The sequence below is a fragment of the Galeopterus variegatus genome, unplaced genomic scaffold (assembly GCF_000696425.1).
Source record: "Galeopterus variegatus unplaced genomic scaffold, G_variegatus-3.0.2 Scaffold1792, whole genome shotgun sequence".
Lineage (NCBI taxonomy): Eukaryota > Metazoa > Chordata > Mammalia > Dermoptera > Cynocephalidae > Galeopterus > Galeopterus variegatus.
Window position 1 is genome coordinate 229762 of NW_007727903.1, and position 25518 is coordinate 255279.

The 25518-nt window shown below is 48.6% G+C and overlaps 1 protein-coding gene and 1 long non-coding RNA gene across 2 annotated transcripts; one reads left to right on the top strand and one right to left on the bottom strand.

The window, feature by feature from the left end:
* The first annotated feature begins 11690 nt into the window (after positions 1 to 11690).
* LOC103595556 (zinc finger protein 132-like) lies at positions 11691 to 18043 on the top strand. Its single transcript, XM_008578973.1, is given in 5 exon segments — positions 11691 to 11763; positions 14372 to 14516; positions 15037 to 15156; positions 15885 to 17521; positions 17996 to 18043. Coding segments are annotated over 5 exon segments (1983 nt in total). The 5' UTR covers positions 11691 to 11730.
* Positions 18044 to 18070: 27 nt separating this feature from the next.
* On the bottom strand, positions 18071 to 24781 carry LOC103595549. The gene is made up of 2 exons (XR_550954.1): positions 24703 to 24781; positions 18071 to 20135 (listed from the first exon to the last, which is right to left on the bottom strand). It is a non-coding gene; the product is annotated as an uncharacterized LOC103595549 (long non-coding RNA).
* Between the last annotated feature and the right edge of the window lie 737 nt (positions 24782 to 25518).

The following is a 25518-nucleotide window of genomic DNA, read 5'->3' on the forward strand; positions in this document are numbered from 1 at the left end:
GGGGGGGGGGGGGGGGTTACTGTGGCAAGTGGTTGAATCCTAATCAACGTGGTCAGCCCTCTGATTAAGCCTCTGTCCTCATCTGTAAAACAGAGACGGTAGCAAACACTTGCAAGATGCTGAATTGTACTAGGCAGTGCTCTATGACTTTACACATATCACCAAGAAAACCATGCCATTATCACACCTATTTTAATATTGAGGAAACTGAAGTACATGCCCCAGAGCACGGAGCTGATTATCTCCATGGGTGGGATGTCAACCTACACAGTTAGCTCCAGTCTGTCTTTCACCACTTCACCACATCTCTAGGACTTACCTTCAGGGCTGTTGTGAGCTTTAAACAAAGTATGTGCAAACCACAGTGCCTGGGATTTACTAAGCTCTCAATATATGTTAGCCATTATTTCACTACTATCCTGGCTAAGACAGTTATGACTGAAAAAGGGGTGGGGGGGCGGTTAGCTCACATGGTTAGAGAGTAACACCAAGGTCAAGGGTACCGCACAGCCCCCCAGGGAAAAAAAAGACAGTTATTACGGAAGGCAGATAGGGGCTTCCTAGTGTTGCTGGCAGGGGAAGGTGTTCCCAGCACAGGGGAGTGCACCACCAAAGGCATGGCAGCTGGACAGCCTGGGTCTTTAGGGTGGTAGAGAGGTCAGGTCTGGGCAAGGGGGGGGTTAATGAGTGAGAGGGAGAGTGAAGGGAGGGTGTGAAGGCTGAGGAACCTTTCCAGACACCTTAAGGGTTTGAATTTCATCACAAGGCTGGGAATAAACAGGAAGCCAGGGTTACCCTTCCTGGTCCCAGGGCAGGCCAGGTCATTAAACAAGGCATCTGACAAGGGGACTAGGGTCTGGGAGACCAAGGCAAACTGCACAACCAGACAGACCTCCAGGGGGCGTCATTGCTGTGCTTCTCCCACTCTAGAGCAGCTCAGACCCATGGCTGCTGTGAAATCACCCAGCTTCTAGATGGTGGCAATGGATTAACCCTTTTGAAAATTTATTTTTATATATTTTTTTAAAAGATGACCGGTAAGGGGATCTTAACCCTTGATTTGGTGTTGTCAGCACCACGCTCAGCCAGTGAGCGAACCGGCCATCCCTATATGGGATCCGAACCCGTGGCCTTGGTGTTATCAGCACCACACTCTCCCAAGTGAGCCACCGGGCCGGCCCGAAAATTTATTTATTTATTTATTTATTATTATTATTATTATTTTTTAAAGATGACCGGTAAGGGGATCTTAACCCTTGACTTGGTGCTGTCAGCACCACGCTCAGCCAGTGAGCGAACCGGCCATCCCTATGTGGGATCCGAACCCGGGGCCTTGGTGTTATTAGCACCGCACTCTACCGAGTGAGCCATGGGCTGGCCCGAAAATTTATTTTTAATAAGACATTTGGGGAATCTTGACCCTGTCCAACACCTCTGGCTGGAGCCAGACTCCTTGGCCATCTTGGTTGTAGATATGGCCCCAAAGCATAAAGGGCCAGAACTTGCAGGCAAGGGACACCACAGGCCAGAGCTCCAGCTTCCTTTTTGGAAAAGTCCGCCTGACTGCCACAGAGAGAACAGACGGATGATTCCCTGAACATGATGTCTTGGCACTAGAGCAATTCCAGTTGCTCTCTCAGCTCTCAAAATCTAGGGCCACTTGATGGAAAATGCAGGGGAAATGGGTACAATCAGTCATAACTGCACAGAAGGAGCAGCCAAAGTGAGGCTTCTCTTCATTAAAAGGTAAATGCCAACTGCACTGGTCACCTGAACCCCCCTGGAGACAGACATGAGGACAGATCCAGAGGCCCTGAAATACAGAGAATCAAGAGGGGGCTCAATTAACACCCAGCAAAGATGCCACCTTCATATGCTTTGTCACAGTTTCCAGTTTACATTGGCTTGTGTGATTTGATGAATGCTGTCAAGCACACAGTAGGCAGGGCCAAGGCTCAGCCAACAGAGAGACAACGAGCCCTTAAAGATTTAGGTGGTTTATTACTTACATAGGCAATGAAGGCAAAAGGACCCAAAGCTGCCAGCTTCCTCTGGTCCTTGTCTCACATACCAAAAAGGACACCAAAATGAAAGGGGCCAGATGACTACTGTCCTGGCCCACGGGATATTCAACACAGACCCTGGAGGGGGGAGTGGGAATTGGATGGGACAAGAGAAGGGGGGAAATGGAGACCAGACAGTATTCTGATCAAGTCTTATTTATTAGCCAGAAGGTCACAGCTTACATAGACAGCAGGAGGGAATCAGCAGATAAGGAAATGAGCAGCAGATGGTTCACTGAGAAAACCGCAGGGCGTTGTTCGGGTAAATAGAAAATTCCCGTTATCTATGGCAAGTTGCAAAGTTACCTACACCCATAGTGCACAGGATGGGGAGGGACGGAAGATAACAGCAAACAAGGCTCTGAGGCCTTGAGGCAATAGCTGGGTGGGCTCTTTTGGCTCCGGACAGGCAGGCAGCCGGGCTCTAATGGCTCCAGACAGACTGCAACTCAAGTTGTGGGACACCCCTTTGCTGAGAGGCCAATTCTAGACTCCAGTTAAGCAGTATTACATCTGCAGCTGTACCCTGAGGGAACAGGGATCCTCAAACAACAGAGGACGATGGTGGAAGTGACACTGTGACTTCTGAGGCTAGGTTATAACAGGCAATGCAGCTTCTACTTGTCTCTCTTCCTTTTTGAACCCAGATGCCATACTCAAAGGAAATTCTACCCTTGTGAAAATGTTCCAGGAAAATGTTCCACCTGACATCCCAGCCAACAGCCAGCGTCGTCGATCTCAGAAATATGAGCAAGGAAGCTTCCAAGATGATTCCAGCCCCATTTTCTGTTGACTGTAAACTTGAGAGACCCTGAGGGAGAACAACCCAGCTGAATCAAGACAACTCCCAAACGTTGTGAGATAATAAGTGATCCTTCCTTTTTCTCAGTACTAAGTTTGAGGCGGTTTGTTATGTAGGAATAGGTAACTGATAAGCGGCAGGAAGGTGGGAATGAGGTGTGACTGTCAGCCTTGGCACAGGCACGGCTCAGCCCTGAGGTCACTTCCTCACTCTGCTCACACTCACCATTCCAGGCTCCCTCTGGGATTTCCTTGAGGCCAGCTTTGAGTCTGCCCCACTGGGCGCCCAGGGTTCCTCACCCCACTCCAGCTGGATGACCACACTGGGTCAGGAAGTCACAAGTCCTCTGAGGGATGACGGGTGGGTGAGGGACTGGCTCTAGACCAGGGAATCCCAATCAGCAGCTTGGAAACTTAATACTGTAGTTGGGACCAGGGAAACCCAATTCATCTACAACTGGGAGGAAAAGGTGAACCTCACAATAATACTCTCCAAGGAGGCTCTCTCGGGAATATCCCAGTAGCCCCCACAAACAATAACCTTGTCAGTGCCTGCTGGCCTGACTTGCTTCCTCTATGAAGCCAGCCACCATGCTGTGAGGAAGCCCAGGCCACATGGAAATGTTCTGGCTAGCAGCTCCAGCTGGCACAGGCCACAGCAGCATCAATCCCCAGACATGTGAGGGACATTTGTGTTGACTCCAGCCCCATTCACAGCCTGACTGCAATGCATGAGACATGGCCCCCAAGTACCTTCTGCCAGAGGAAAGGAGCATAACCCAGGCCACTGGCCAGAAAGAGGCTGAGCTGCAAAGGACTTGTTGGGAAAATTTTAAGACTCCTGCCCCTGCCCCTTCCTTTCACAGCCCTTGGGCAGCTGTTGTGAGGACCGCTGAAACCCAGCCTCAGGATTGAGAGCACCTCCTACAGGGAACCCAAGAAGGGCAGAGGCAAGCCCAAGATTCAGGGGTAGGCAGGACGGGGTGGGCATGGTGTCCTACCCAGTGAAGCCACAAGAGTAAAGTTCTCCAGCATCATGTCATGACAGATGCCACTCTGGACTGTGCTGAGTAGCCCCTATTCCTCCTTGAAGAGGCACACAGCTATGTCCTTGAAGGTCAGCAGATCCTGAAGTAGGCAAGTGGGTAGGTGTCAGCTCTGGCCATGTGACTGAGGACCCTGTTTCCCTTCCCTAGCCACATCCCCTGACAGCTGTCAGACCCCATTCTCCCATATACCTAATCATGGCCTCAGGACCCCAATTCAGATAAGCACCAAGGCCATGGCCCATTGCTACTGTGGATGGAACACACTCCTTATTTCTCCAAGCCTCCTCCCTGATGTCATTTCCTGGTCCAAGCCACAGTCATCCCCTCATCCTCCCAACTGCCCATTCTGGGGAAATATCCAGAGCACATGACACACATAGCAAGGACCTAGAAAAGGCAACTGGATCCCCAGGTCCTCAGCTCGCTCCTGCTTAGATGGTCAATATCTTGGCCTCCATTCCTCAGTTGGGCCTGACCTATGCTCTAAACCCTCAGGCCTGCAAAAGCATACAGGATTCCTAGACACCCCCCACTCTAAAGACACTGCTTTTACACATTCTATGCTCTCAGCAGACAAGCTATTTCTGCTCCTTTCTCCAACACTCCTTAAGGCCTAGGTGATCTGAACCCCTGGTACTACGTACATTTCTGGCCCATCTCCCTTTTCTTCTTATTTTCTTTTTCTTTTTTATTTTTTTAAAGATGACCGGTAAGGGGATCTTAACCCTTGACTTGGTGTTGTCAGCACCACGCTCAGCCATTAAGCTAACCAGCCATCCCTATATGGGATCCGAACCCGGGGCCTTGGCATTATCAGAACCACACTTACCCGAGTGAGCCACGGGCCAGCCCAAACTTTTCTTTTTAAATTTTTTTTTTTGCAACTGGCCGGTACAGGGATTGAACCTTGGACTTGGCCCGTCTCTGACTGATCCATGCCAGACTCCCGGGGGGGCGGGGGGCGGTTCTCAGCACCTCAACTGCACAGTGGCTCTTCCCTTGCTGCACAGGATGTGGCCACGAGGGTCCACTGAGCCTGCAGGGCAGTGAATCTTCCCAGGCCAAATCTCACCTTATACCTACAGCCGTTTCTATACCAGGTCCAACTGGCTACACCTCCTCCTCCTTGGACTCCGTGCTCTCACGACTTTGGAGCCACCCTCAGGGACGCCCGCCCCTTTCGCCTTGCCTCAGGCCTCAGCGCTCCCAACCCTCACCTCCAGGTCTAACAACAACTACAGTATTAAGTTCCTCACTCCTATGTCTGGGAGCCCAGTTACGCCCTAGTTGAGGCCACTAGGTTCATGTCTTGGACATCTCCAGCCCAGAACCAATCGCAGAACTCCAGACCCAGCCTCTACTCAGGACTTAGCATGTTCACAATCAGCTGCTTCTGCCGGTTTCCTTGAATCTCCCTGTTCCGAAGACTTGAGACAGTCCTTCACCCACACTTTCACTCACGCCCCACATCTGATGCTGCAGGAAATACTGCCTCCTCTACCATTAAAACTTATCCAGAATTCAACTCCTCCTAACTTCCCTAACACCCCTTTGGTGGCAAGGCTTTCACGTGCTGGTTGGTCCTCCTGCCCGGGACACTTTCCACACCTCACCCCAACATCTGCTAAAGAGGAAGTGTCTCCCTGCGCAGGCCCCGCTGTTCCAGGCCGGCCGCCCTCAGTCATGGCTTTAGGACACTGGAGTTTGAAATCCCGCCGGATGGAGACTTGGGGGCCCTCCCCCACATGCGCAGGGTCGATCAGGGTCGCTGCCATCAGTAGCTGTGGACGGAGTGGCGGTGGGAGAGTCCGGCTGCCGGCAAACCGCTCGCTGGAGATCACGGCACGTACAAAGGCGAGGCAGCTGGCTCTCCCTATCTCTCTCCGCCACGATTCAAGGAGCTTCTCAAGAAGCTGCAACCCGCTCCCCCACGTCCCTCAGACCGAAGGAGGGGACAGAGTAACATTCATGAGGTCTAGGCCGGAAGTCCCGCACCCGCCGACGCGAGTCGACGGAAACAAGCCTCTCCCGCGCCTTCACTGGCTCAGTGCCCGCCTCCAACGCAGGGCGGAGCATTCTGGGTAATGTAGTTTCCTCACAGCAAAGCCCCCCCCCTTTGGATTCTCCTGGACAACGGCCAAAGGGCACCGCTAAGGGCGCTGGGAAAGAGTGCATCTTGGTTGACTGGATCGAGGCAGGCTTCGCCTCTTCTTAAACGGGCCAGGCCTAGAATTTTGTCGCCACCAAGAGGCAAGGCAGCACCCTCAGAAGTGATCAGTTGCTGACCCGCGTCCTGGGCCTTCATGGCCTCTCATCCACCCCCAGGGCCAGCTGCTTCACCTCTCTGGTCCAGGAATGGAAATGGAAAATCGAGGTTAACCTCCTTCTAGGAGCCTTTGTGAGATGTTTAATGTTCCTCAGACAAAAACTCTGTGTATCGAAATGGTGAAAAATGCAGTAATGTTTTACCATTCCTTCCTCGGTAGCAGCGCGTACTGCAGTGCAGTGATGGCTGCTGGTACCAGGAAGCCTGGCCACTCCCCACTGCTTTGCCCAAGCTAGCTGGGACCTGCGTGTGACCGCCTGGATCTCCTCAGGAGTCCCCCATGTGCGTAATAAATTTTCAAATTCTCTTGGTGTGTAGAGCATCGTCAGCCTCCATATTTGAACTAAATTTCAGTGGGGGTCCATCTCATTTGTGTGGGACGGCTACAAAACACCCGCATACCTGACACGTGGGCATTTTCTCAGGGTAGTGGTATTCTGGTGCATGAGGTTTAACGTCCATCTGAAGCTCTCTCGCGAAGAATACTCCGGTGGGGCTTCTTTTAGGTGTGATCCCTTTTATGCTGAAGGAGGCCGCGGTGGCAACCGACCTCCTCTAGGTCCAGTGCACTCATATCCTTTTCTTTTACGTGGACACTGGAGCTGAACAAGTGTGTGGTTTGGGAGATGGGGGAAATTTCCTGATATTTACTGCACTCCTAAAGGCTGTATCTGGTGGGAACTCTTTGGTGTTTGATTAGGTTTGATCTAGAGCTAAATATGGGTAGAGTGTTGGCTAAAAGTTTTCCCACAGCGGGGATACTTGTATGGTCTTTCTCAAGTGTGAACCTTCTGGTGCTGCATTATGGTCTAACTTTGGCCAAAAGCTTTTCTTTCTTTTTTTTTTTTAAAGATGACCGGTAAGGGGATCTTAACCCTTGACTTGGTGTTGTCAGCACCACGCTCTCCCAAGTGAGCTAACCGGCCATCCCTAAATAGGGATCCGAACCCGTGGCCTTTGCGTTATCAGCACCACACTCTCCCGAGTGAGCCACGGGCTGGACCTAGCCCCAGGTAATTTTGCCTGTGCTTCTGACCAACTGGCTCTAAATTAGGGTTCTTACAGCCCCCTCCTTGGGTTCCGTTAACTTGCTAGAGTGGCTTGCAGAACTCAGGGAAACAATTTTATGCTTACTGGATTATTACAGAGGATATTTAAAAGAATACAAATAAACAGCCAGATGAAAAGATACATAAGGTGAGGTCTGGAAGGGTCCCAAGCACAGTAGTTTCTGTCCCTGTGGAGGTGGGATGCACCACACTCCTGGCATGAAGATGTATTCCTGTTCACTTTCCTAGGAGCCCCTACATGTTCAGCTATCCACAAGCTCCCCAAATCCTGTCCCTTTTTTTTTTTTTTTGACACTTCATTACCTAGGCATGATTGCCATTGCCTATTGGCAGTTGCTTTAACCTTCAGCCCTTCTCCTATTCCCAGATGTTAGGGGGTGGGGTTAAAAGTTCCAATTCTCTGAGCATGTGGCTAGTTCCCCTAGCAACCAGCCTCCCATCCAGTGGTATCTAGGACTTTCTAAAAATCATCTTTTTTTTTTTTTTAAAAAANCGCGGCCTTGGTGTTATCAGCACCGCACTCTACCGAGTGAGCCACGGGCCGGCCCTAAAAATCATCTTATTAATGTAAGCTCAGGTGTGTTTGAAAGGGCTTGTTGTAAATGACAAAAGACTGTCTTTCACGTTTATACTATAGGAGCTCCTTCAGTAACCAAGGACAAAAGGCCAAAATACTTCAACCAAAGATATCCCAGCAGTGCTGCCTTGTAACACCAAGGTCAAGGATTCAGATTCCTGTGCTGGCCAGCTGCGGAAAAGAAAAAAAGGAAAAGGAAAAAAGATATCCTCGGGGCCGGCCAGTGGCTCACTTGGGAGAATGTGTTGCTGATAACACCAAGGCCGCGGGTTCGGATCCCTATATAGGGATGGCTGGTTAGCTCACTTTGGGGAGCGTGGTGCTGACAACACCAAGTCAAGGGTTAAGATCCCCTTACTGGTCATCTAAAAAAAAAGAAAAGAAAACAGATATCCTTATTGCTCTAAAATAACACAGCTTATAGGAGCTAAGAGCCAGGAATTGTGTATGAAAACCAAAATATATTATACATCTTGGGCCTCCGTGTCATCAAAATAAACAAAATACCAGCAGAATTTAAGGCAAACAATGCTTTATTAAAAATCACATAGACCCATGCATAAGGGAGTCAGCAATAGAGAAGCTATCTTCCCGAGAAAAGCTGGGGAATGGTTTTTTTTTTTTTTTTTTAAAGATGACCGGTAAGGGGATCTTAACCCTTGACTTGGTGTTGTCAGCACCACGCTCAGCCAGTGAGCAAACCGGCCATCCCTATATGGGATCCGAACCCGCGGCCTTGGTGTTATCAGCACCGCACTCTACCGAGTGAGCCACGGGCCAGCCCTGGGGAATGGTTTTTAAAGGCAAGCATTTCCTCAATTGATGTCAGCATCTTGCCTTGATGATTTCTCATATCTTTACAGTGGTCATGATGGAGGTCAGCTCCAGGAATATCCTGCATGCAGCTCACAAAGGGGTCTCAAGGTTAATCTGTAACTTAGTTTTTATAATTACAGGAAAAGAAAGAATGAGTAGATAATAATGTTTTGTTTTGTAAAAAAAGATGACCAGTAAGGGGATCTTAACCCTTGACTTGGTGTTGTGAGCACCACGCTCTCCCAAGTGAGCTAACCAGCCATCCCTATATGGGATTCGAACCCGTGGCCTTGGTGTTATCAGCACTGCACTCTCCCGAGTGAGCCACAGGGCCGGCCCTGATAATAATGTTTTATTTTTTATTTTTTTGGCGGCTGGCTGGTATCTTGAGGTTATAAGGCTGCATTTTAACTAACCAAGCTAGGTGGCCAGACTTTTTGGGTTTTTTTTTTCTTTTTTTCGGTTTTTGGTTGTTTTTTTGGCTGCTTGTCAGTATGGGGATCTGAACCCTTTGACCTTGGTGTTATAACACAATAAAACTCATAGAAATGAACAATGCACCCAGCAGTAAAGCAAGAAATGCTTTATTAAAATGAAGGGGAAAAAGGACTTATGAATAAGGGAGGTAGCTACAGGGAAGCTGTTCGAGGTCCTTTTTTTAGGGCAAGGGGGCAAGGGGTGCAGGCCAGCGTCATCATTCTGCACCTTTGGAGGTGGTCCATTCTCTCCTTCCTGTTTGCATCATGGGCTCATACTCAGTTAGGGCTTTGGTCCTTGCACCTGCTCAGTAGGTCCAAGATGGCAGTGCTGCTCATTATTGCCACCTAAGGAGGGGGGTCATTGTAGCAGTCACCTTGAAGCTTTGTGCGCATGCAGAGTTGCCCTAGCTGCCCTGGGGGAAGTTGGGGAAGGGTTTTGTTTTTTTTTTAAAGCAAGCAGTTCCTCAATTGGCATCTAGCTTTGATGATTTCTGATATTTTTATGGTGGTCGATTCCAGGAGCATCTTGCGTGTAACTCCTAAAGGGGTCTTAAGGTTAATCGGTAACTTAATTTTTACAATTACAAGAAAAGAAAGAATGGGTAGATAATGATAAGTTTTAAACAAAGCTAACAGTTATATTTTAACATCCTTGGGGAAGTGGTTTTGCAACTCAGTAAATATCTGTTCTCCTCTAATCTCAGTTTATTTTATCAGGGAATTATGCCCAACCAGTCTCTTTCAGTCACTCTTATCAGGGCCAAGAAATAATCATGTGCCCTGGGGGTCTCATGATTGAAGAGTGGGAAAGTAACAAAATGTCCTTGGAAGTGAAAATGGAGTTGGTTTGGTTCTCAGGCGTAGCCCTATCCTGTCTCAACCTGAGGTCAGAGAGGCAGGGACCGCACATCAGGACAGAGAAGACAAGAAGACAGAATGTCCACGAGGGTGTAAAGAAAGTGGGACTGAGAGCAGGACACTGACCTTGGTAACAGGACAGCAATGTGCACAGGACTATGGCAAGGCACAGTGTGGCCCAGCCCAGATCTCAGCCCACTCCCAAATCCCACTCAACCAAGGCCTGGCTTCTTCCAGGCCTTTCTTGTCATGGCCAGAATTTGCATCCTCCCAGCCAGACACTCAGGGATCTTTGCCTGCTCCAGCAAAATGGCCCTGTGGGTGGAGTGGCCACAAGTCCTGTGGAGGACAAGGCAGGTGAGGGGCCTGCTGTGACCATGTGTGACCCCCCTGCACAGGATGAGGAGCTTGCTTCAGCTTTGCCACCAGTGAGGAAAAGGGTTTTCACAAAACAAACCTTCAAAGAGGGTTGTACAGGAATAGCACAGTAGTCCTTGTGAGGAATGACCACCTCAGGACCCTAAGGTCCTGGCACTGGGAGGCTTTTAGGAAATATCTGCTGGAAAAAGAGGGTAGAATCCACCACATAGAGAGACCCTGCCATGGAACCAAGCCCAAAGGGCTTGTTTGACAGACGGGGAAAACCCTACTCTCCTCTCCTGGCTCCTTTTCGCCAGGGTTTGATGCAAGTGACTCCATTTCAAATCTGTCACCATTCACTATGTGACGTGTGTGCAGATCTCTTCAAAGACATCCACAGAGAGGGCCGGCCCGGTGGCGCACTGGATAGTGCGCCGCTTGGAAAGCGTGGCGGTGCTCCCGCCCGAGGGTTCGGATCCCACATACAGACCGGTTCCCGCTCACTGGCTGAGCGAGGCGCGGGAGCAACACCGAGGGTTGCAATCCCGTTGCCGGTCCCCGGTCCGGTACGGGGGCGACACTGAGGGTTGCGATCCGTTGCCGGACACGGAAAAAGACAAAAGACAAAAAAAGACATCCTCAGAGAAAAGAAGGGGTTCCCCGAAGGCCCTGTCTGGGTCCACAGCCCCGTGTCCGCGACGCGAGTCACTTGCTGGACCAATAAGTGGAGGAAATCCGGGAGCGGCACCTTTAAGAAGTTAAACCACGCCTTCACTATTGGGGGAAAAAAAAAAAAAAAAATCTCAGGACGCCTTTTCCCAGCGCCCCTCCGGGTGCAGCCTGGGCGTTGCCAAGGAGAACGGGAGGGGCGCCCCTCGCCCGGCGGGACACAGGGCCGAAACTACATTAACCAGAAGGCCGACAGGAATGGACATGGGCTCTGGACCAATCACAGCCCAGAAGCGGGGCTTCTTCCCGCGGATAGGGCATGTGGGGGCGGGACCTCCGGCGTCGCCGTCGTGGGCGCTCATTTTGCTCTTGACAGGTCGTTCCCCATTGCCCTTGGGAACGCGAGTGCTGGGTAGGGACCCGCCGGGCATGACAGTGAGGAGGATGGGACCGGCTTCGGCGCTTGTGTTCGCGCCGTGACTCCTGTAATGGGGGTGTCCTCCGCACTCGCCCTCGGCCGTCGCAGCTCCCGGAGGTGGCGCCCTGGGCCCTGAGCGCGTTTAAACCGGGGAGACAGAGGCCCCGAGCGCGACGTCTGCCCGCGGTCGCCTGGCCCATTTGAGTGCGGGGCTTGCCAAGCCCGCAGGGCCTGCCCGTTTCCGATGGCGGTGGCGGCGCCGATGGACTCGGTGCGGGTGAGTGGAGAGTGCCCCGCGGCCCTCACTCGCACGGACCTGCCCCCAACACACGTCGCCTGAAGCCCTGAATAGGGGAGGGGGATGTTCCAGGACTCTCCTCCTACTCCCCCTTCGCTCTCTTCTCTTGCTACTGGACACCCTAGTGTCAACCCATGCCCACGGTCCTGAATCCCGGTCAGGGCTTATGTGGAAAAGTTCCCATCTCTGGAATCCAGTGGCATGAGGTGTGCAAAGCTGTTTCAGGCATAGGGGCCTGGATATGCAAATGCTAGTGAGGCTGAGCTGAGAGTTCGAGGAACCTCGGGTCTCTCTTATGTCTGGGGGAAACAGAGAGCAGGTGGGCAGGTGCCAGGCCTGGCATGGCCACCCGACGAGCTCTGCCTGTAGTCTGAGGGTGGTGGGAGCCATGGAAAGTTTGGAACAGAGTAGGGAGGTGATCAGGCTCCTTCTGGCTGCAGAGGGGAGAACAGATAGGGTAAAGGTGAAGGAGAAGGACAGGAGGTTTATAAGGATTCTATGTTAAATAGATCAGGTCAGTGACTGATGGCTCAGCCAGAGTGGTGACTGGAGGTGGGAGAGTGGTTGGATTTTGGATCTGTTTTTTGAGTTGGGCCAGCCAGATTTTATGATGTGGAAGGTAAGAGAAGGGGAGGAGGTAGGGATGTTTCCTCAGGTTTTGGCCTCAGCAACTAGAAGGTGGAAGTACTGGGCCGGCCCGTGGCTCACTCGGTAGAGTGCGGTGCTGATAACATCAAGGCCCCGGGTTCGGATCCCACATAGGGATGGCCGGTTCGCTCACTGGCTGAGCGTGGTGCTGACAACACCAAGTCAAGGGTTAAGATCCCCTTACCGGTCATCTTTTAAAAAAAAAATTTTTTTTAAAAGATGACCGGTAAGGGGATCTTAACCCTTGACTTGGTGTTGTCAGCACCACGCTCAGCCAGTGAGCGAACCGGCCATCCCTATGTGGGATCCGAACCCGGGGCCTTGATGTTATCAGCACCGCACTTTTTTTTTAAAAGATGACCGGTAAGGGGATCTTAACCCTTGACTTGGTGTTGTCAGCACCACGCTCAGCCAGTGAGCGAACCGGCCATCCCTATGTGGGATCCGAACCCGGGGCCTTGATGTTATCAGCACCGCACTTTTTTTTTAAAAGATGACCGGTAAGGGGATCTTAACCCTTGACTTGGTGTTGTCAGCACCACGCTCAGCCAGTGAGCGAACCGGCCATCCCTATGTGGGATCCGAACCCGGGGCCTTGATGTTATCAGCACCGCACTTTTTTTTTAAAAGATGACCGGTAAGGGGATCTTAACCCTTGACTTGGTGTTGTCAGCACCACGCTCAGCCAGTGAGCGAACCGGCCATCCCTATGTGGGATCCGAACCCGGGGCCTTGATGTTATCAGCACCGCACTTTTTTTTTAAAAGATGACCGGTAAGGGGATCTTAACCCTTGACTTGGTGTTGTCAGCACCACGCTCAGCCAGTGAGCAAACCGGCCATCCCTATATAGGATCCGAACCCGTGGCCTTGGTGTTATCAGCACCAGGTCTGAGTTCTGAGGGACTCAGCATGGTGACATCCGGTTGGCAGCAGCCAACCTATGAACTGAGGTGAAGCTCTGGCTCAGATTAAGAGGGAGCATCTTTAGGTAATGGCAATGGATGCCCTGTGGAGGCTGCTGAGGACTGGGTGGCTGGCCTGGGCACCTGCACATGGGTGGTGGGTATCACAAAGTCAGATGAAGGCAGGGGTAGCCTCCAGGGAAGGTGTGTGGGAGAAGAAGGTCCAGAAGGTGACCAAGTTTCCTGGGACAGAGGCTGAGGCATACAAGGTGTAGGTAGGATGAGCATGAGGCCAGGGCTGGTGCTTATTCACCCCCCTATGGGCTCACCAGCTTTTCTTGGCTGCCCTCTGTGGGGCCTGGAGTTTTCATTCAGGCTGGCAGAGTAGCCAGCTACTCAGTGGCAGATTGGGTCAGCCGTGAGAGTTCCAGGCCTGGGGTGGAAGGTGGTAGGGCTGGGCTTTGAGGTGATGGGCCAGGTGGGGAACCATGAAGGAAGGGCTGGGTGCTGCTGCCCCTGGCATTTGGGACTTGGAGGTCTGGGGCAGGACAGGATCCTGATTGCTCTCACCAAGCAGCCAGGCTCTGGACACAATTTGCAGAGGCATGTGGGGAGGCAGGGAGATGCTGGCTGTGTGGGCCATGGGGTGGCTGTGGGGCTTGGAGATGAGGGGTCCAAGGAGTGATGTACACCTGCAGAAGGAGTGTGAACAAGGGTCAGGACCTAAGGGAGAAGGGTGAACCCCAGCCTGGGGTTCCTGGGGACCCAGAGCTTAGGTGTTGTCTATCTGCCCACCTGCCTATAGTTTGAGGGCAGACACAGTGATAAGGAGGACAGAGTGGCACCCATGGGCACTGGGGCTTGGGGAGGAGGTAACTTGGGAGTGTTTGTAAAGAGGTCAGGGGGGTCATGGAAGAAGAGATGCCACCAGGTAAGTGGTGGGATGCTGTGTCACAGGCTGAGGCCTGGATGGGTTCATCTGTGGGGTTTTTTTTTGGTCTGATTTTCTGCTGTCCTTTGGTCTCATTGACTTAGCTGTCGCCATCACTGAAGGACCGGGTGACCTTTGAGGACGTGGCCGTGTACTTCTCTCGGGATGACTGGAGGCTCCTTGATGAGGCTCAAAGGCACCTGTACCGTGATGTGATGCTGGAGAACTTTGCGCTGGTGGCCTCGCTGGGTAAGGCCCCACACCCCCCAGCCTCCTATTATAGGTTCTGCCTTTCCTCTTTTCCCTGGGAGCAGCTCTGCTTTCCCACAGCTGGAGCTTGGATGCTGCTTCCTCACCTGGACTTGCTGCTTTGTGTGCAGAGCTAAGCTGCAGGCACAACCTGGTCCTCTCCCCATGGGGCCCCGACACCTACTGTCCAAAGCATTCTGGGGAAGGGCTTGAGGTTCAGAGTCTCAGTCTGGCTGTCTGCGTCCATTCAGGTCAGTGGCACCTCTGTGCCCCAGGTTCTGCTCCCTTTTTCTATGAGATATTTCCAGGAACCTGGTCATGCCAGGGACTGCAGGCACCAACATAGTCACTGCTTGTGAGGACCATTGAACTCTTCCTGTGAGATCCCCCTCAGAGGCTTAGTTTGTAACTTTGACTTTCTTTCCTGGTTCCAAAGATGAGATGAGCTCCTTATGGTCTGCCATGGGGTGGGTTGTTCTGATCTGAGGCCAGCCACTCACCTGTCCTGTCTTTCTCCCAGGACTTGGATCTTCCAAATCCTGTGTGGTAGCCCACCTGGAGCGGAGTAAAGAGCCCTGGGTGCCTGACAGGGTGGATGTGTCTCCAGCTACCGGAGAGGGCCAGAGAGATCCTAGCCCTGGTGAGTGGGAACTAGGGGAAAGGACATCAGGGCTGCTCAGTATCCATTAGCATTTCATTGCTGGGGCAGTGGCCACATCTTACTGCCAACTTTCCTTCCTCATTCTGGACACGCCACCGTCTTGCCCTTTCTATCTTCCTTTCTTTGTTCTTGCAGCTGGCCAGTACAGGGATCAAACACTGGACCTTGGTGTTATCAGCACCATGCTCTAACCAACTGAGCTAACCAGCCAGCCCTCTTCTTGCCATTTCTACTCTGACTTCTGGCCCTGGAAGACAGATGCCTCCACTGCTCTGCTCTCACCTCTATGTCTTCCTTTGCAGGGCAGCCCTGCATTAGCTTGCACCCAACGTATTATGAGATTTGCATGTATCCTCATGTAGACTCTGAACACGATGTGCCCAGCTGCAGGTGAACTATCCTGGACTTGTGCACACTGCTCTGTGTCCCCTTTTCCTACCAGAGATCTCTTGGGGCCTGCCTGTGTCTCTGGTCCTGCTGAACACTGACGCATGAGTTGGAGTCCCTGCCTCTTTTCTCAGCCTGAACTCCACCCCTGTGTTCCTGCGCCTGGTGAGGCCTTCTGTGGCCTATCCAGTCCCTGCCCTGCACTGCTTGCTCTTCCTCACCTGACTTTGTTCTTGGACATGTCAGACATGTACTTGTAAAAAGGCTGCCCCCTCCCGATGAAGCCCACATGCACTTCACCAGTATTTCTCTACTTTCAGGTTGCTGGCCAAGAGCAGAGGAAGCCGCCCCTCAACAGCGTGTTTCTGTAGAAGGAGTGGTTCAGTTTGGGACCCCTGAGGCAGATCCTTTCACCCAGAAGGTCAATACCTGTGACAAGTGTGGCCCAGTTTTGAAAGACATTTTGTATCTGGCTGAGCACCGGGGAACAAACCATGGGCAGAAACCGTACATGTGTGAGGGATGTGGGAGAGGCTTTTGGATCAGTGTGAACCTTCAGCTCCATAAGGAGCACAGTGCCGAGAAGCCCTTCGTGTGCAGGGAGGGTGAGAAGGCCATCCTGGACTGCCATGACCTCCTCCACCATCAGGCCATCCATAGCAAGGGGAAGCTATGCAGGAGCACTGAGCATGAAGCAGCCTTCCTACCCAGCTCCAATCACGGGCAGCAGCAGGGAGTCCACACCACACAGAAGCCCTTCAAGTGCAGCGACTGCACTAAAACCTTCCTGAAGGCCTTTGCACTCCTTGACCACCTGATTACTCACTCTGAAGAGAGAAACTTCAGATGCCCCACAGGTGGAAATGCCCCCAAGGAGAACTCAAGCCATGTTAATCACCAAAAATTTTATCCTGGAGAAACATCTCATGTGTGTAAGGAATGTGGGAAGGCCTTCAGCCACCTGTTTAAACTGAGGACACATCAGAAAGCTCACACTGGAAAAATGCATCACAAGTGTACCGAGTGTGGGAAAGCCTTCACCCGCAGACATTCACTCATTCAGCACCAGAGAGTCCACACTGGAGAAAGGCCTTATGAGTGTGGCCAGTGCGGGAAAGCCTTCACTCGCAGTTTCCATGTTGTTCGGCACCAGAAAGTTCACAACACAGAAAGACCTTATGAGTGTAGACAGTGTCGGCGAGTCTTTAGTTGTATCTCCAACTTTGTTGAGCACCAGAAAATACACACGGGAGAAAGGCCTTTTGAGTGCAGTGAATGTGGGAAAGCCTTCATTAACAGCTCCCATCTTGTTCGGCACCAGAAAGTTCACAACACAGAAAGGCCTTTTGAGTGCAGTGAATGCGGGAAAGCCTTCCGGCAAACCTCCAAGCTTGTTCTGCATCAGAGGAGTCACACTGGAGAAAGACCTTATAAGTGCAACCAATGTGGGAAAGCCTTCAGTTGCCTCTCCAACCTTGTTCCACACCAGCGAATTCATACTGGAGAAAAGCCTTATGAATGCTCAGAATGTGGGAAAGCCTTCAGTCAAAGCTCTGCCCTCATTCAGCACCAGAAGGTTCATACTAGAGAAAGGCCTTATGAGTGCAGTGAATGCGGGAAAGCCTTCAGCTATAGCTCTAACCTTGTTAAGCACAGGAAAGTTCACACTGGAAAAAGACCTTATGAGTGCAGCCAGTGTGGGAAAGCGTTCAGTGAAAGCTCCATCCTCAGTCAGCACCAGAGAGTTCACACTGGAGAAAAGCCTTATGAGTGCAACAAATGTGGAAAAGTTTTTCGCTATAGCTCTAACCTTTCTAAGCACCAGAAAAGTCACACTGGAAAAGAGCCATCTAAGTGCAGTGGACGTAGGAATGCCTTTAGCCAGAGCTCTGGTCTCATTCAGCACCAGAAAGGTCACACTAGAGAAAAGCCTTAGGAGTGTGATCAATGTGGGAAAGCACTTATAGCTGGGGCTTTCTCTTTGCTCACCATAAAAAGACTCACTCATTGGGGCCAGCCCATGGCTCACTCGGGAGAGTGTGGTGCTGATAACACCAAGGCCACGGGTTCGGATCCCATATAGGGATGGCCAGTTAGCTCACTGGGTGATCTTGGTGCTGACAACCCCAAGTCAAGGGTTAAGATCCTCTTACCGGTCATCTTTAAAAAAAAAAAAAAAAAGACTCACTCATGAGAACCCTTCTGAGTGTAACATTTATGAGGAAGCCATCAGCCAAAAATTGAAACTTGCACATCCCAACACCCTCCTGAGGAGATTGCCTGTGAGTGCACTTTGTGGGAAGCTTTTGGGAGCTATGTTACACTCTGTAACCTGTCCAAAGTCTTTGTTAGATTACATCACCAATACTGCCAATACCATCTTGCCTCTACCAGCTGGCAGGTCTCCACAGCCTGTGCCTGTTTTACTCAGGGAAGGCAGACATCTGTGCTCTCTCTCATTCCCTGGAGGGAACCATGAATGATGGGAGCCCTTTGGGGTCACCTCATTTCCCACTTCTCCCATCTCCATTGGTTAAGGCATTGCCCTGACTAGTTCTCTCTAAGAGGATCTAAACTGGAGTCTGCTGAGCACTTCCAGAGAAGATGTCTCTTCTTGGTCCTTTTTGATTCTACAGATGACACCAGCAACGGATTTGTCCAGTCTCCAAATCACCCAACCCTGGAACTGCCTGCCTCCAAAGTGTGTGATAATAAAGGCCTTATTATTGAAGCCATCTTTTAATCCTGGGGTCTCTATCCATTGTGTGTGGGGAGAAATTGAGAAGAAAATTGGGCTCTAACAGTGGAGAGAGGGGAAGGGCTTTTGTAGCGGGCTGTCAGAGGGGACAGCAGAATGGCAAGGAACAGTTCTCAGTCCAGTTACACCTAATTTGCTTTGTAGCTCAAGGCCTCCTGGGACAGACTGAAGGTCACTCTTGTCCAAATCATGTGTCCTGGATGCAGGATGACTTGCTGGGCCCAGAGCTTTGGAAATTGCATATCTGGAGTGGCAATCTCCAGTATGTCCTGGAGCAGCAGGGGTTGGGTCCCTTGTTCCCAGGAATGTCTCACATTCCCCTGCACTGTTGAGGGGCCACTGTCTTTTGGTACCTGCCCATGAATAAAGCCCCTGAAGTCCAGAATCTATTTGCAAGTGTCACTGACTGTAAGATTTATAGTGGCCAGGTGGAAACAAACCATAAGTGGGTACAGAAACACCGGGTTTAAGGTCAGGGAGTGAGGGAGAATGTAAACAGAAGGGGTGTGCCTGAGCCAGATCATAGTGGATCACAAAAGCTGGTTACATTCAGTGACATCATATGGGTAGCTTGAAATCGGCCACAGTACGGGAATTTACACCACAAAAGTTAACAAACAGCAGTTCTCAGAAAAAAAACAACAAAAAAACCCCACCTAATTTTCAGTGTTTGCCCAATTTGCTGTGACAGTGACCTTGGCCACAGGAGAGATGGCTCTGCAGGTCTTGAGAAGTCCCGTACATCCTCTTCTTGCACAGCCATGTTCTCTAGAACATGTGCAGATGCCCCTTTAGAATGAGCACAATCAGCAGCATGTTGTTTACTGTCAGAGCAAATCATCTAAAGGTTTTGTGGATTCCTGTAGCATCCCTGGGCTGTTCGCTTCAAGGCCATCACTGCACAGGCAGGAACCCCAGGACTGAGAAGGAAGATCCTATAGTCCAGAGATGTGGCTTTGTGGCCCAGCCAATATTCCTGGTAAGTGTGGGGTAGCCATGGCCTTCATCATCTGCTGGTTTCTGCTGCCACTGAGAGACAAGAGATAGTGGAATCAACACATGGTTGTTCCATTTTCTAGTTTTCCAAGAGGAGTAAGAAATGCACATTTTTTATGTGCAGGCTTTTGATTTTATAAATGTTGGAATCTATTTCCCAAAACCTTATATACAAAGTTGATTCGGCAGAGCCTATGTATATATGTTCTGCATATGTGTTCGTGGGCCAACAGTCATGACTCTTGGGAAGCAAACCAGGCATTTGTCCCCGCTGGCCCACCATGAGTTTACCCTAAGGCATGAAGCAGAGTCAGTGGCACTGCTGCCACCGCTCCATCCAGGATGCTTCTCTTCCCCCAAGTCATCTGAAGTGGGGACAGAAGCTGACCACATGAAGGACAGCATACAGACATGTTTGCAGTCAGCTGAGCATGTGGCAGGTCTGCCGAAGTTCTCCCCATCATCCGAGGTATCAGGGAAGCCCCTGGCTTCAGGTCATCCCTTCTGGGTATAATAATTGTCTTCCACCAACATGGGAGGACTGCTTGGGATCAGAGTTAAAATACAGCTGAGCCATGTGGGCCTTAGATATGGGTAGACTTTGTGAAATGACCCTTACCCCATTGGTGAAAAGACCTTGACCTGAATCTGCTTTCTGGTCTCTCCAGCAGGACTCTGCAAGGCAGCTGGCTTGCTGTGTCCATGTGTGTGCAAGTATACGTGCCAGAACATCCGAAGTGAAGTTCATGCTTCTGAGCATCTATGAATCAGGGCTGCTGACATCCATCTTGATTCTTCAGGGAGGCCTGCTTGTGACCTGCCACAGAGGAGGGCAGCATTGAGTGACGGCCAGGGACAGCCCTTCTGACATCGTGTGAACTCCAGATCCACTTAGTGCCTGAAGCCAGATGCCAAGTGAACTTTTTGGCTCCATGTACCAATAAATAATTTTATATACATACAGACACATACACACATATATTTTTTGCAGCTGGCCAGTACAAAGATCAAACTCTGGACCTTGATAATGATTGTTCCCCCCACCCCGCCCCTTGATAATGATTTTGGTTGAAGCAACTTAAAATGGAATTGTGTCACTTGGAAGTGAGAGAGTTCTCCACCTGCAGTGGTGCTCACAATATCAGCCACCCCTTCTCTACTGTGGAAGCAGGACCCCAGAGCAGAGCTGCCTAGAGAACTTTTCACCAGCTCCACGGATGGGAACAAAGACTGTCCTGGCTCTGGAGGCTCAGAAGCAGCAGAGGCAGCAACATACAGGCAGCCTCCTTTTCCCCAGCTGCCCTTCCCTGCAGCTCCTGACACCGCGGCACTGGCACACAAAATTCAACTTACCCCTTCTTTTCCCTCATAGCCCAGTCCTCCCTGATAGCAGTCAATGTGTCCTGCAGGTTTCCATCCAGGTGATAATAAAATGTAACTCCTCATCCTAGTTTACAGGGCCAGCATGACGGGGTTCCTCAAACACACCAGCTCACGGCTGCTCAGGGCATCTACACTGTAGTCCCCTCTGGGCGGGACACTCTTCCTGGGGAGGCACCTCCTTGGAGAGATCTTCCAGATCACCATCGGAAGTAGCATTTGTAGCTGTCTGTCACTTCCCTCTGTGTTGTTTCCCTCACAGCTCTATCAGAAATACTATTTTCTGGAATTATCCTGTTATTTTCTCTACTTACATGTTAAATCTCTGTATTCCCCATTAGATGGAGATAACCTGTAGGTGAAGACCATGCCTGTTGTATCATCTCATGGCTCTGTTTATCCTAGGTCCCAGCAATGGGCCTGGCATACAGTAGGGACTCAGGAAACATTTGTTGATCTGCCATTCTGCAGGACCTGTGCATGAGCCCACCTCTCACCCTCACAGTCTCCCACAGTGGGAGAAGGAGCATCATGACAGAAAAAGTAAGAGTGAGCACTTTCTTTGTGGGGAAGCATCCTTCATATCAGATCATATGCCATATTGTATCCCTGTGCACTTAAGTAAAGAACCTGTCTACTTATTCACTTATTTAACAAATGCCATTTGAGCAAGCACTGTGGTAGGGACTGCATTCGTACATCAGTAAACAAAACACAAAGGCGCCCTCTCTTGCAGAGCTGACGTTCTAATGAAGAGACAAGTATTCACTGAAAAATTAAAAATTTAAAAAATTAAAAAGGAAATTAAACAAAAATAAACTCAAAAACTTCTACTTTCAGCCAAGATGGAGTAACAGACCAGGTTTACCCTTCCACCAGAAACAATGAAACAACCAGACAAAACATAAGAAACAATGGTTTTCAAACACTGGACAGCAGATAGCATAGACCAATGATCCCTAAGAAAAGAAACAAAAGAGGTGAGCTCTATGATTGTCTCCAGCAACTGCCTGGAGAGTTTCCAGGCCAAAGTGCAGGGAAGGGAACCCAGGTAGAGTTGAGGAGACTGACCTGGTAGTCCAGGGAGGCCAAGGCAGCCAGAGTTCACATGGCAGAGGACTGCAGAGGAGGGAGCTGCATGGAGAGCTCCAGAAATTGGCAGAGTCCTCTTTGATTCTCCATCTGAGGATTGATCAGCTAATGTTTGTGAGGAAACTACCTGAGGCTGGGGAAAGAACCACCCAAAAGAAGCAGAGGCAAAAATCCCCATAACGTAAACAGGGCTGGCTATAGTTAATTTTCCCACCAGCCAGGGGAAAAAAAGCTCATAATTCATGGGGCATTCAGATGAGTACCACCTCAGTAGCAAAGAAAATTAGTCCTAGATTAAAGGTTGCTTTGAGGGCCGGCCTCTGGCTCACTTGGAAGAGTGTGGTGCTGACAGCACCAAGTCAAGGGTTAAGATCGCCTCACCAGTCATCTTTTAAAAAAATAATATTAATAATAAAGGTTGCTCTGGTCCCACCTCACACAGCTGAAAGCAAACAATGAAATGATCTAACTATTAGCAATGAATAATCAGAAACTGAAATTTAAAAATAAATATACCATTTAAAACACCATGAAAGGCTGGCAGGTTATCTCAGTTGGTTAGAGCATGGAGTTGATAAGACCAAGGTTAAGGGTTTTGTACTCTGTACCAGCCAGCCGCCCCCCAAAATAATAACAAAACAGTATGAAAATATGAATACTAGGATTATGTTTGACAAAACATTTGCAAGACCTGTACATTGAAAGCTACACAACACTGCTGAGAGAGATTAAAGAAGACCTAAACAATTAAATCAATATACCATGGTCATGGATTGGAAGACTCAGTATTTTATAATAATTCTTAATATTATTAAATTTAATCTGCCCCAAACTCATCTGTACATACAACACAATCCTAATAAAGTTCCCAGTAGAGTGGTTTTTGGGTAGAAATTGTACCATGGTCATGGATTGGAAGACTCAGTATTTTATAATAATTCTTAATATTATTAAATTTATCTGCCCCAAACTCATCTGTACATACAACACAATCCTAATAAAGTTCCCAGTAGAGTGGTTTTTGGGTAGAAATTGACAAGCTAATTCTACAATTTATATGGAACTGCAGAGGATGTAGAACAGCCAAAATGACTTTGAAAATGAAGAACAAAGTTGAAGAATTTACACCACTTGAGTCCAAGAATTTTTATAAAGCTATAATGATCAAGATGGTATCGTATTGGTATGTGAATAGACAAAAAGATCAAAGGTACAAAATACAGATTCCAGAAATAGACCCATCCAATCAATTGCTTTTTAACTAAGTGGCTAAGACAATTAATTCAATAGGAAACGGATAATCTTTTCAAAAATGATACTGGAACAATTAGATAGCCATATGCAAAGATAATTCAGTAACAAGGCAAGGATGTCTCCTCTCTCTTTTTTTTTTTTTAAAAGATGACCGGTAAGGGGATCTCAACCCTTGGCTTGGTGTTGTCAGCACCACGCTCAGCCAGTGAGCAAACCGGCCATCCCTATATGGGATCCAAACCCAGGGCCTTGGTGTTATCAGCACCACACTCTACCGAGTGAGCCACGGGCTGGCCCCAGGATGTCTCCTCTTAACAATCCTTTTCAGCATCATGCTAGAAGTCCTAGCTAATACAATATGACAAGAAAAGGAAATAAAATATATACAGATTGGGAAAGAAGAAATAAAACTGTCTTTGTTTGAAGATGACATGAGTGTCTATACAAAAAACTGAATGAATTTCGGATCCTTGTACCTGCCAGCCGCCAATATATATATATATATAAGAAAAGAAAGAATTGACAAAAATCTCCTAGAACTAATAAGCAATTATAGTAAGGTTTCAGGACGCAAGGTTAATATATAAAAGTCAATTGATTTTCTATATACTAGCAATGAACAAGTGCAATTTGAAATTAAAAACACAGTATCATTTTACATTAGCATCCCCCAAAAGTGAAATACTTAGGCATAAATCTAACAAGAAAGGGGCTGGATGGTTAGCTCAGTTGGTTAAAGTGGAGTGTTATAACACCAAGGTACCAAGGTCAGAGTTCTGATTCCCGCACTGGCCAGCTGCCAAAAAAAAATTTTTTTTTATTTTTAAAAAAAGAACACACATTGGAAAGGAGGATGTAAAACTGTCTTTACTTGCAGATGACATGATACTGTATGTAGAAAATCCCAAGGAATCCATTGAAAACCTACTACAGTATAATAAAAAGTTTAGTAAGGTAGTAAGATTCAAAACCAACATATGCTAGCAACAAACAATCTGAAAATAAAGTGAAAGAGTAGTAGCCTCGAAAATAATAACTTAGGAATAAGTTTTGTTTGTTTTGGTGGCTGGCTGGTAAGGGGATCCAACCTTTGACCTTGGTATCATCAACACCATATTCTTTTTTTTTTTTTTTTTTTTGTCTTTTGTCTTTTTTCCATGTCTGGCAACGGATCGCAACCCTCAGTGTTGCCCCCGTACTGGACCGGGGACCGGCAACGGGATTGCAACCCTCGGATCAACACCATATTCTAACCAAGTGAGCTAACAAGCCAGCCCATTAGGAATAAATTTAAATAAATAAATTTGAGATTTATACTCTGAAAACTATAAAGCAGTGCTGACATAGTTTGCTGAGAGACTTTCCATGTTCATGAACTAGAAGACTCAACATTTTTTAAGATGACAATACTCCTCAAATTGATATACAGATTCCATGTAATACCTATCAAAACCACAGCTGATTTTTTGGGTAGAAATTGACAAACTGATCCTAAAATTCATATGGATATACAAAGGACTTACAATAGCCAAAACAATTTTGACAAAGAACAAAGTTGAACTTACCTTAACTGATTTCAAAAGCTACTGTAAAGCTATAGTAAGACATACAGTATGACAGTAAGACAGTGTGGTACTGGTATAAGAACAAACATATACCTGTTGGCCTGTGGCTGACTTGAAAGAGTGTGGTGCTGATAACACCAAGGTCACAGGTTTAGATCCTATATAGGGATGGCTGGTTAGCTCACTTGGGAGAGTGTGGTGCTGATAACACCAAGGTCACAGGTTTAGATCCTATATAGGGATGGCTGGTTAGCTCACTTGGGAGAGTGTGGTGCTGAGAACACCAAGTCAAGGGTTAAGATCCCCTTACCGGTCATCTTTAAAAAAAAAAAAAAAAAAGAACAGATATATAGATCAACAAAATAAACTTGAGAGTACAGAAATAACTTTACTCAACTGACTTTCAACAAAGGTGCAATGTGGAAAGATCTTCTTTTCAACAGTGGTTCTGGGAAAATTGGATATCCACATGTGAAAAGATTAATTTGGAACTTTACCTTACACCACACAGAAAAATTACAATGAAATGGATCAGAAATGTAAATGTAAGGGCTAAAACTATAACATTTCTAGAAGAAAACACAGAAGGCAATTTTTTGCCTTTTGGTTAGACAGAGTTTTTTATTTTATTATTTAAAAAAAAATTTTTTTTTTCTTTTTTTGGCAGCTGGCCAGTACAGGAATTGAACCCTGGACCTTCATGTTATCAGCACTGCACTCTAACCAACTGAGCGAACTGGCCAGCCCTGGCAGACTTTTTTAGATGTGACACCAAAACACAATACCTAAATGGAAAAACTAATAAATTAGACTTTATCAAAATTTAAAATTTTGCTCTTCTAAAGACACCATTAACTAAGTTTATTTTATTTTATTTTATTTTATTTAAAAATGGTAAGGGGATCTTAA